Here is an 11,116-nt window from a genome sequence, read left to right as displayed (position 1 = left end):
GGGGGGGGGGGGTGAATGAGGGCAGAATGACTGACTATTAGGGAGGCGGCGTGACGGAAGAATAGGTAGGAAAAGCTGGCTGCAAAAATAATGATGACAGCCTGGGGCAGCAGCAAGTAACTAGCAGTAAGTAGTTCGCTGTGTAGGTAACTACAATCAGTACAATTACTAGGTAGCAGTAGGTAACAACTAACTAGCAGTAGGAGTCATTCACTACTTAGCCTGCAGGAGGTAACTATTAACTACTGATTAGTTATGGGAAATAGTTAACTGTGGGGTACCCGATTCAACGATGACGATACTCTGTCCTCCGTGCTGGAAGATTGGCTGACCACCTCGATCCTGTCCAAGATCTGTCACTGCGCTCATCAACCACGGCTGACGAGTTACATGCAGAATCAGATGGAACTATGACAGCAGTGGCAGAACAGGCGCGAAGAGGAAAGAAGTTGAAGTTGCAATTGCAGCCCAGTCAGACGAAGCAGCCTGTGGTTGATTGATTGATTGATTGATTGATTGATTGATGGTGTCACAGGCTGGGGGAGATGAGTGAGGTTTCTGGGCTTCATCACTGTATGCTCTCCCGATCACAATTGAAGGGTGTCCGTGGGTGCAGTGGCTGGCCAAATGGACGCAGATTGATACTAGCTACTCCATACACAGTAAGCTAATTGAGCCAGAAAGTAACAATTGAAAAGGGATTCAGTTGATACTCAGCGTCTACATCGCTACATACTGTAGCAATAGCCGCTGGTCTATTGTTCGCTGTTTTGGGGCGGACCGCCTGCCTGTCGCGTGCCTTTTCAAGGTTAACCAGAGGAATTGCCGAAAACCAGTTGCAACATCCGTCCGCTGTCCGGTCGGCTGATCCCCACCACCCAAAAAAAAAAAAAACAGTTCCTCCCGCTGAATACATGGCAGTGCATAATACTGTACAATGTACATCATATCAACCATCATGTTCCTAGTGTGAAGTGGATAAATTTGACACTCAGAACCTGACAAAGCTCTCTCAAGCCAGGGACTGTGCTGTAACTACACCTACATTCTTCCCATTTACACAGAGCCATGTTCCAGCACCCCGAAGATGTACTGTACTGTACAATACTCAGACTAAGTATACGCGCGCGACACATCAACTGTTGTTCCACAGTTCTCCTATAAGGTCTAAATTTGACGTTACGTGTCCAAGAAGAGCTGTAGTTGGCGAAGACGAGTTGGTCAGGATCCTGTTGTATACTGCACAGTAGCTGTGACGGGCTGAGGTCATGTGGCGCAACCGGCGCGCGTATAAAGGGACGAGGGGGCTGACACAGTCTGTGATTTCTCTGACTGGATCGGACTTCGTGACATTGACGTAGTCACCGCAAGGCATTGCTGCTTTGTCCACATATCTCCATCGAAGCATATGCACTCTGTGACTATCCTAATGCCCTGATGAAGTACGGATGCAAACTACTGCCATTCCGGCCAGCAGATACAAACCAGTCGCCGCCATCCATGGCAAGCCCATCCAAACGCCCTCCCACTTCATCCCTGCCTTGAGAAGGAGTGCCAGCAACGGGCCAGCGATCATCGATCCGACAGCCTCGGCCAGGGCGATAGTTGTATTGAAAAGCCCGACATGACTCTCGGCCACCAGAGCGCTTCCAACGCTACGAAGTGTCATGTAAAACCCCCAGCCGAGAGCTGAGAACGACAATCCTAGGCCGAAAAGGGCCGGATGGGCCGCCACCGACATGATGGCGAATCCTGCAATCAGGGCACAGATACTGGCGTGCGTGATGCGAAGGTCTCTGTTCAACGGCGAGAGATATCGATCAAGGATCTTGGAAATCAAGGGTATTATGAGAAGGAAGGCGACAAGGTTGACGGCGCCTTTCAGACTTATGAGAAATGTAGCCTGTTGCAATCATCCATTCCGTTAGTGACTATGTGAAGAAGAAGGGTCTTCTAAAAATTTGCGGAAAGCCTACCTCGGCCACACTCCAGGCGAACCGCTTGGAGGCATATTGCAGCACGAACTGAAGCGCCTGGCTTCCAATGCTGGATGTCAAGAAAGCGAAAAAGATCGCTAAAGTATTGGCGTTGCCCACGACAAATCTCAGTACTTCGCTCAGTTGAGTTCGCACCAAACGCACGATACCGACCCAGGTCAACGGAAGAGACTCATTGTCTCGCTCACTAGCTTCATTCTCGATCTCGTCTTCCGGTCTGTCCAATGCCTTCGGTCCAGTCTCTGGGAAGACGAATATAGGGAGGAACCCGCAAATTTCAATCGCCAGCCCTAACAAAGACGGTACCCACACGTCTTTGGACATCAACCAGGCGCTTAGAGGGGCTGCAAGAATCTGAGAAAGCAACATGGCGGCGGCCATGAGGAGGAATGCGTTTGCCCTGGGCAGGTGGTCTCATCTTTAGCACATTGATGGTCAGGGGGACTAGAAACACCACAATCACCTTTTGTCAACTGGGAAGACGTCTGAAATGACAGTAAAGGCAACGGAGCTAGCGATCTGGCTGCCACCCCCGACGATCTGGAACAGCGGCGTAAACCACACTGCCTGGAGTGGGATGCTTGTATGATACCAGCCTGAGGAGCACGTCAGCCCAGCAGCCCCCTTCTCTGACAGCTAAAATTACCTACAAATGAGGCGGATAGCGCATTCCTGCATGATGACACCTGCAAGGCTGAGGATGATGACTGGCTTGCGCCCGACCTTGTCCGCCATGAGGCCAAATGGGATCGCCAGGATCATCCCGGGAAGCATAGAGAATGTGTCCTTCCAGCCTACTAGCAGAGCCAGCTCGCCTTGCACATCAGCTGACTTGCAGAGCGCATTGGAGGCGGCCGTTAACCGATCAAGGCCACCGGCGAAGAGTTCAGGATGCACGCGGTGACAGATAATATCCTCGTAGATCTGTAGCTGTGGCGCGATAGATAAATAGTCACCAAAGTCTAAAGTGACAATGATAAAACACACAAATAGAAGAATCCATCTGGATCTCCTGGGGGTATTCTTGTTCTGAAGTTGCTGCCCGCGCGGGTCTGGTAGGAGTAAGCTCGTCTCCAATACCTCATCTGCTCCTATTACACGAGTGGCCATATTGACGACAAAAAAAAAAAAAAGAAAAGAAGGCAGCCAAAATCTAAAGCGGAAGAACCGAACAATCTAGCACAAGCACACAATTACTTCAGAGCGTCTTGCGTAAGGAGCGAGAGGGGAGGGGGAGGAGAGAACAAGAATCTCACTTCCTGCGCTTTAAGATAGACGCGAGTGCGAGCTAGGTACTTATTTAGCCTGCATGGGCGAAACATTGCGCTAGGCTGAATGTATATTCCCCTTTGGAGATGGATAGGTCGAGCGTCTTATCTTGCTTTCCAGATAAGTCGACGGAAAGAACAACAGATTAATCTCCGGTGGTGATCTTGTGAATGCGTGCTGGGAGTTTATAGGCCCGTCCTTTGTATCTGACAGCACGTGAGGCGCTATGCTAAGTAAGCCCCAGCCTAATTTCGCTATGCTTGCTTCAGTGGATGCGCTGTTGCCTGTTGCCTGTTGTCTTTGGGGTCTTCTTTGGAGTCTTCTTCGTCGGTTAAAGGTAAACATGAAACAAAGGAGGGCATTAGGAACCAATTAATGATAACTACAGAATATGCACGGTGGATATCATGCTCGCCGAATACTCATCTAAAACAAAGCCAGCCTTCATGCACCACACACCAGCCACAGGAGCTGAACCACACGAACACAAAGAGATCCTTAACATGCAAAAACGAATGGGGTATGTATACATGTCACCTCAATCAAACAAACGCGATGTCGCTTCTCACACTGCCCGTCAACTCTCTTTGAATCCCTCTCTGTTCGCTCCAATCCCGGTCCACCGGTCGAATCAAGCTCACCCGGCGGGATCGCACCTCGAATGGCATCGAGGACAAAGACGGGCTCTTGCGAAATGGTGGCAAGGGCGGCGGATCAGTTTTGGGAGCCTCGCCCGGCGCGTTCGACGCAACCTGGAACCACGTCCGATTGTTGTTCGCATGGGAGGGACGCTCATTGTTCGAAGGTGGTGGTCCACCAGGGTACGTCGTTTGGTGGTGGTGGTGGTGGTTACTGGCTTCGCCTCGTTGGGCACTGCTTAAGCTTAACTCGCTGTAAAAGCGCGGTAGCGGAGCAATCGCCTCGGAATAATTCTGCGCGAGACTCGATTGACTGGGTTGCTTGTTCATCGTGCTCCCAGATAACGGTAGATCCGACGATTCCTCCGACAGCGAATGCAAATAAGCCGATTGGCGATGGTCGTCCGTGTAGATGGACGCGGACATCGCGGCTGACCAGGGCCGATCTTGTCGGTAGTCGTCGACATAATGCGAACTGGCGACCGTATCTGCTCGACTCACCGTGCTGCGTGCCCGGTGCAGTGCCCGGCCGCCGGATGACCCCCGTCGGCCGAATTGACCAGCGAACAGAGGGTTGGAGGAATTTCGGCTCTTGGCGCGACTGTGCACGAAGGCCTCGAGGGAATCCGTGTCGGAGATGGTCAAAGTGTCCGGTTCGACAGCCCGGAGACTCACGCGTTTAGGATATTCCGTGCTTTCGCGTGCTCGGAGGGGTGGGCGAGGAAACAGTGGTGCCAAATTTCCAACATCGCTCTCGTCGCTTTGGAAAGAGGCCTGTGTGTTCTGCCAGGAGATGCGAACGACCCCATGGCCCGGAGGCCCGAATCCACCCGCCCCGTGCCCAGCACCGCTGAGCCTGACCGGAAGCCCTGAAGCGACCGTGGAGATGCCACTGGACCGCTTGGAATACCTCCTCGACCGCGACACCGTTGAATTCCGCTTGAGTGACCTCCGCGGTTGGATCGGCCGAAGCGGCTCTCGCTTCTTTGGTGTCGTCGTCGTGGTGCGCCTGCGCACGGGGGGGCTGCTCTGGAACGATAAGCGCTTGGGTTGCGGAGGTGGATCTGCGACTGGTTTTGGCTCTTCCGGTGGAGTGCTCGCCAGCGGTCCAAAGTCCCAGTCCAGTGTTGAGTTAGGGTAAGCATTCTCCTTGTCATCCGTGTCGGTAGCGCCAGCGCCAGCGTCGGCCAAGGGCTTCGTGTGCCAGAAGATTTCGAGCTTTGGAGGTTTCGAGGATGGCGACGGGCTTCTCATCATGCGCGGAGGCTTGCCTGGGGTGGTTTGCTCAAAGGGCTGACAGTGTGGGTACATGTCGGAATCAGGGTCGAGGCGTGGCGACATTGTCTTTTCATCTGTACGTCCTTCCTCCGGGCCTGGGGCGATGCCTTTTCTTTTGCGACGCCAGCAGAAGAACAGCAGTATAGCAAGGGAGCTCAGAACAATGAGCGGAAGAATGACTGAAACAGCGATGATGCCGGCCTTCCGGCTGCTCATGCTGGCGCCGCCGCTACTGCTGCCTTCGTCCGCTGTGCCGGTACCGGCTGCGTCTTCGGCGGACGACTTCTCCGAGACTGCCTTGATTGTGAATTGACGGCTGTCTTCCGCAGTCTCCTCGCGAGCGGTCAGATTGACGTTGAATGATCCAGGGCGAAGATCCGAAGGAACCTGGCCGTAGATCGTCTTGTTGTCGCGGTTGTAATGCAGCCACGGAAGCTGATCGCCCAGATCCACGTCCAGTGAAACAGAATCGTCGGTCAAAATGGAGCTGTTGAAGACGAACGAAAAGTACTGTCCGATGACGGCGTCGCATTCATCCAAATCATCATGGAAAAATTGGGAGAACTGGAGGCCAATAAGCAGCGTGGCTACGTCTTCGAATTTATCAGTTACAGTGATGGTGACATTCTGGTCTGCTGCATCTGCTGGCGGTGTGCCGCTTAGCGAAATGGTCTCCTTGTTCAATGCCAGCCATTTCGGGAAATCCACATGGATATCTGTCAAATCACTTCCTGTAGCTCCGTGACCATCCAGGGTCAAATCAACAAGAAATTCCGAGCTTTCGAAGTACTTCCCCTTGGTCAGGAAGAGGGTCTGTGCACTTTTATTGAACGACAGAATATGCGGGCTGACGGTCATCGCAAAGGTCACTGTGGCAGCGCTGAATCCGGCCACGTCCGAAGCGATCAGGTTGAAGCTGAAGGTCTGAGGTCCGAAATCCGGGGTAGATCCGGAGAATCGAAGGGCTGCCTGGTCGAACGAGACCCACGATGGCAATGGTGCGTTGTCAGGGGAGGTTCCATAGTAGACAGTGGAGGGTCGCGTATTCGTGAACGTGTCATGATCGAAGGTCAAGGAGAACGAATCGCCAGAGTGTACGACAAGCGTGTCTGGGGCCGATGTCGCGCCTAGCGCTTCGAGTTGTGGTAATAATGACTTCCCAAGTTTCGGACCATCGTCGGTTGTGACGACCAGATTGACCTCCATGTTCACCGATCCTGTCTCGTCGGCTGCCACTAAGTCGAACGTTGGCGATCCTATATCGTCCTTCTGAGGGGTTCCGGAAATCGTACGGCTCTTCGAGTCTAGCTCAAGCCATGATGGGGCGTTCACAAGCGAGTACTGGGTGTTCGGCCCGCTGCCAGCAAACGTGCCTTGAGAGAAAACAAATTCGAACGGTTCTGAGACCCGAGCCACTGGTGGAAGCTGTGCATTGACTGGGTAAGTAGGTGCCAGCTCTGCATTTACCGTCCCCAGGATGCTGAGGAGACCCAACGCGAGGAGCGCCATCTCTCTCCAGAGCAACGAGAACGGTCGAGATGAGTGCTTTGTGTCTGATACACACGAGAGGGAACTCGTAGTGTTGCTTCAAACAACCACCCAACACCGAAATTAGGATGCAGCAAAGGTGAAATGGTCGATTGTTGAGGGTTGTGAGGGTGAGAATCGAGGAATTGCTCTGCCCTTAGGGCAGAGATTCTAGCTTTCCATCATGGCATTCGCGCCCAAGGGCCCAACGGGCACAGGAGAGGCGCGAAGCTCGCATCCCCTTCAAAAAGAGCCATGCCTGGATATGTTTGACGTCACTTGAGTATGGGAATGGTCAGAGAATTGATGGTTCGCGGCGCGCGATGAATCTCACACGGTGAAATGTAGGTCTTCCTGCCCCTGCAAGGGATGGCGTCGGAAAGCCAAGGTGCGAGTTTTCCTCCCCCTTCCAACCACCAGATGAACCGTCAACAATCTGACTCGGAGTAAAATGCCCGCCATCTTGACAGATAGCCTGAAGAACAGAGATCGACGCATGTAAACTTTTGGTCCCGTCGTGGTCAGACAACCTTATCGAGGGGCAGTAAGCAAGCAGTCCAGAACCCCAAGGGCCAACTCGACTACAAATTCAGTACCATCCTAATGCCCGTGCGGCCTGGTCCATAGTAATCCGCGATGGCTTCTCGCTCTGCATAACCACTGCGGACATACAAAGCTCTAGCTGGCGCTCTGTCTTGGTCCACCCACAACTGAATGTATTGACAACCCTCTTTTTGTAGACGAGTTCGAATGTACTGCATCAGTTGAATCCCCACGCCCTGCCGGCGGTGACTCTCTGCTACACAGACTTTGTGGAGCAGGGCAACGCCTTTTTGGCGAACGTAAACCGCATAGGCCAGAACGACCGGCGGGTTTGCGCCTGAAGCCGCAGTGTAGAGCACCCTCGTGTTGGGCTTCTTGCGCCAGAGCTCCTCCCCAAAGCTCATGACCTCATTGGCAGGGAAACTTTTTTTCTCGACACGTGCGATCTGGGCAAGAATGTCAAGGGCTTGGGTCCTGTTCAAGGAGTGGATGTCTGATAGGATCAAATCGGTCCGCATTCTTGAAGGGCCGGGAAGGGAGGTTAGTAGAGAAAGCTGAGCCTACATTCAGGGCTGGGGCTCGGGCAGTTGAAACGATCCCGGGAGTGACAGGGCAAGCCGCAGGAGGTCGACAATGCAGGAAAGGGCAAGGAGGTTGAAGGGCAGAGTAAAGGAAAAAGAAAGAAAGAAAGAAAAAAAGGAAAAAAAAAATGGAGAATAGAAGGGAGACAAAGTCCGTGAAGCACTTTGCTTAGCATACAGTCTTGAAATGTATGTTTACAGTGAATTTTGTTGACGCTGAATTGAGAGAGACTGCATGGTGTAATTTACTGCCCGCATTGAGAGAGCGTACAGTACCCAGCTTTACCGTACCGCACCGCGCAGCAACAACTGCGACCTCCGCAGCCTCAGCTTGATCTCAACGGTTCCTTTTTCAGTACATGATCGATAGGAATTGACAGACAGGGGACCAAACATTCTCCGTTGCGTTTCACCTCGCTGTCTTCCTCACCCTCTCTGCTCAATAGACTCTCCTTCAAGCCACCACAAAATAAAAACGCGGAGAAGCAAAGCAAAGCAAAACAAATAATCCATCCATTATCAAAATCATGCCTCCTTCTTCCCAAGCCGACGACAAACGCCAAGCAGCCCGCGAGGTCATTGACATTCTTCACGAGATTTCTACCTTGCTGGTAAGCAGCGCAGCCCCTCCATTCTGATCTATGGCAGACAGGCTGGAATCTTGGCACTACCTTCACCACCACCACCACCACCACCACCACCGGTGAACTTGCAGCTTGTGTCGGTTGGGCTAGGTTGTACATGTCATGATTTGCGATTACGCTGTGTCTCTTTTGTGGATATACAGTACTGGAAAATGGCATTGCCTTGCTCTATTGCTGCGCGCATTCATGTCCATGTTGAACTCTACTCCCATCATGGGATTATGAGAACGGGTTGAGATGTGATGTTAATTGACCGCCACCTTATAGAACACCCATCTGGACCGAACAGAACTCTCGCTCTGTGTCTCGCTGATTGAGAATGGGGTGAATCCAGAGGCTTTGGCCGTAAGTTCTTTCACACATTCTTGTTTGGGTCTTGTCATCAATCGCTGTTCTGTTCAAATGGTGCGAGTACAGTAAATCTGACTGACTAATTACATCTAGGCTGTGATCAAGGACTTGCGGAAGGAAACCGGTGCTGCTTCGAGGGGGCTGGCTGAGCAGGCACAGCAGTATGAGTGAGTCAGTGATCAAGTGAGTCGTAGACTAAGTGATGGGTGGTGGAGGATGTCGGGTGGATTTATGCTTTGCTTGAGTCTGTGTTGGGTTTTTGTTTTCTCCTTAAAGATACCCGTCGATGATTCTATTCGTGCTTCCAATTTTACATACACTAGATCGAATCCTGATCACGCTGGCCTGGCCGTCGTATTCCAAGTCTTGATGGTGATGTATTTGGTTACTCCGAGAGTGAGTTGGATTTGCTTGCCATGGGCTGGGAACATAAGAATTGAACAGAGAATCGATTCAGCCTGGTATCATTGCTTCTAGCCACAAGGACAAAGACACGATTTGATGTAGGACATATCAACATCACAACCCTTGTGACGCGGGACTAAGTCAGAATATGATGCATAACCCTAAGATCTGACTCTTATGACTTTCCAGCACCTGTTGTGCTATCCTTAGACTCCCCTTCCGGTACTGTCTCGACAGTCGCAACCTTGGAAGAACCCTCCGTGGTAGTCTCTTTCGCCTTGGCGGGGGTATCCTTCTCATCTTCACTATCCCCCAAACTGAACGGATCGTGTTCACCGACAGGGGAGGGTTCCACGGTGGACAAGGGTTGCCATTTGCTGGACTTGCCGGTCGCGGGCGAGGCGCGGCGGACCGGTTCGGAAGCATCATATAGATTGTCAATCTCCGTGGGTGGCCCATCCTGGAAGGCTACCTTGCGTCGGTCGGGCGAGGGCGAAGAGGTCTTGTACAGGTTGGGATTGGCTAGGGGACGGGGAGGGCGCGCTGGGGGAGCTGCGGCGACGTGTCAGTGATACTCTTTGTCGGGGCCATTGCGACTCTCTACCTTCTGAATCCCTCAGTTCGAGAGCCGAGAAGTCGTCGCTCAAGACGCGGTGGTCAGCGTCGTACCGCTCGCGGTCTCCGCTACGGCGGCCCTTGTCGCCGCTCCGACGCGGACGGCCGAAGGGATCTTCGCGCTGGTTGTGAGCCGCTTGGCCATCGTCCTCCGACTCTTCTCCGTCTAGCTTCTTCTTCAGATTCGTCACCCATGAGTTCACCTTTGATTGAGTTTCCAGGAAGCCCTTGCGGATGTTTTCGCGGATGATGGGCAAGTCGTCTGCAGTAGTCATAAACGGGTCAGCAGCCAGAAACCTGCTTCGGATGAACACAACGAACCATCGAAGAAGCTGTATTCCTTTTCTTCCGACTCCTCACTCCTCCTTTGCCGCTGGTACGCGCGATCGTCCTCATACTGAGGCTGCGGTGCCGCGCGGCGGTTGTAGTGTTCGGCGAGCTGCCGGGCGTACATTTCATCTTGCTCGAGCTGTCTCTGTGCGGCTGAGGGACGGGGAGGTTTGGGTGGAGGGACGTCTTGTTCAGCAGCATTAGGATCGGTCATGCCTGGTAACAGAAAAGCGGTTAGGTGGCTTGGAATCCAACACTGTTTGTTGGCCAGTACGGACCCAGTAGAGCATGGAAGGCCCGTTCCACATCCCAGTTGCTTGCGACTAGCACTGCCCTGATTACTCCAATATCGATCGAGGGGAACGCTTCTTTGAGGGTGTTCTCCGCCTGCTGTCGGGGACTCACGGGGCGGGGTGGCTTTGGCGGGGCAGCTTCCGCAGCGCGCGGCTGAATCGGGGTCGCTGAGGGGAAAGTCGAGGGGACGCCGGTCTCTTGGGCTTCATCATCGAAGTCTAGAGGACGCGCCGTGGTCGGCGACTCTGGTTTCGGGCTGGCCGGCTCTGCAGAGAGTCTGTTGATCGTCTGGGTTGCCTCCATGTTAATAGTGTTGACTGAAAGGGGAAGCGGGATCTAGAACCTACATTCTTGTCTTCCTCCGTCATGGTGAACAGTGCACTAGTATGTTAAGGAACAAGGGCGGGGATTTTACGCGTAGAAGGATTTGATCAGTAGGCATACAGCCCAAGACTAAAATAGAGCGAGTGGTTCCCTGGGGTTTATTTGAATGCGTGAAAAGCGGAATTTGCCCAACAGGCAGAAGGTAAGCCTCAATTGGATGGCATCCCCTCCCCCTTTCCGACGGTCCCTGGTGACGTTGCATCACGTGCTGTGCATGCGGAGCTGACATAATCTCCCTGTGCACTTTCGGCCCCGATTGA

General features: G+C 52.9%; 5 protein-coding genes across 5 annotated transcripts; 1 reads left to right on the top strand and 4 right to left on the bottom strand.

Annotated features, from left to right (window-relative positions):
* Positions 1-1,014: 1,014 nt before the first annotated feature.
* Positions 1,015-3,412, bottom strand: BP01DRAFT_329614 (MFS transporter). Its single transcript, XM_025572994.1, has 4 exons — positions 2,648-3,412; positions 2,461-2,593; positions 1,977-2,397; positions 1,015-1,903 (listed from the first exon to the last, which is right to left on the bottom strand). The coding sequence occupies exons 1-4, from the start codon at positions 3,105-3,107 to the stop codon at positions 1,427-1,429; spliced, it is 1,491 nt and encodes a 496-aa protein (XP_025426611.1). The 5' UTR covers positions 3,108-3,412; the 3' UTR covers positions 1,015-1,426.
* Positions 3,413-3,725: 313 nt separating this feature from the next.
* Positions 3,726-6,950, bottom strand: BP01DRAFT_207652 (putative transmembrane glycoprotein). The gene has a single exon (XM_025571066.1). It carries the CDS (start codon positions 6,689-6,691, stop codon positions 3,809-3,811), a length of 2,883 nt encoding a protein of 960 aa, XP_025426610.1. The 5' UTR covers positions 6,692-6,950; the 3' UTR covers positions 3,726-3,808.
* A 41-nt stretch (positions 6,951-6,991) lies between these two features.
* Positions 6,992-7,995, bottom strand: BP01DRAFT_207641 (GNAT family N-acetyltransferase). The gene has a single exon (XM_025571065.1). It carries the CDS (start codon positions 7,768-7,770, stop codon positions 7,291-7,293), a length of 480 nt encoding a protein of 159 aa, XP_025426609.1. The 5' UTR covers positions 7,771-7,995; the 3' UTR covers positions 6,992-7,290.
* A 365-nt stretch (positions 7,996-8,360) lies between these two features.
* On the top strand, positions 8,361-8,999 carry BP01DRAFT_307823 (mitotic-spindle organizing protein 1; the record flags this gene model as incomplete). The annotated part of the gene is made up of 3 exons (XM_025572315.1): positions 8,361-8,444; positions 8,745-8,822; positions 8,922-8,999. The coding sequence occupies 3 exons, from the start codon at positions 8,361-8,363 to the stop codon at positions 8,997-8,999; spliced, it is 240 nt and encodes a 79-aa protein (XP_025426608.1).
* A 169-nt stretch (positions 9,000-9,168) lies between these two features.
* On the bottom strand, positions 9,169-10,984 carry BP01DRAFT_361128 (CUE domain-containing protein). The gene is made up of 5 exons (XM_025576073.1): positions 10,820-10,984; positions 10,457-10,760; positions 10,170-10,394; positions 9,838-10,110; positions 9,169-9,785 (listed from the first exon to the last, which is right to left on the bottom strand). The coding sequence occupies exons 1-5, from the start codon at positions 10,838-10,840 to the stop codon at positions 9,409-9,411; spliced, it is 1,200 nt and encodes a 399-aa protein (XP_025426607.1). The 5' UTR covers positions 10,841-10,984; the 3' UTR covers positions 9,169-9,408.
* Between the last annotated feature and the right edge of the window lie 132 nt (positions 10,985-11,116).

This window comes from Aspergillus saccharolyticus, assembly GCF_003184585.1.
Source record: "Aspergillus saccharolyticus JOP 1030-1 unplaced genomic scaffold BP01scaffold_64, whole genome shotgun sequence".
Lineage (NCBI taxonomy): Eukaryota > Fungi > Ascomycota > Eurotiomycetes > Eurotiales > Aspergillaceae > Aspergillus > Aspergillus saccharolyticus.
The sequence above is the reverse complement of the archived record's forward strand: the minus strand, read 5'-3'. Positions and strand labels throughout refer to the sequence as shown.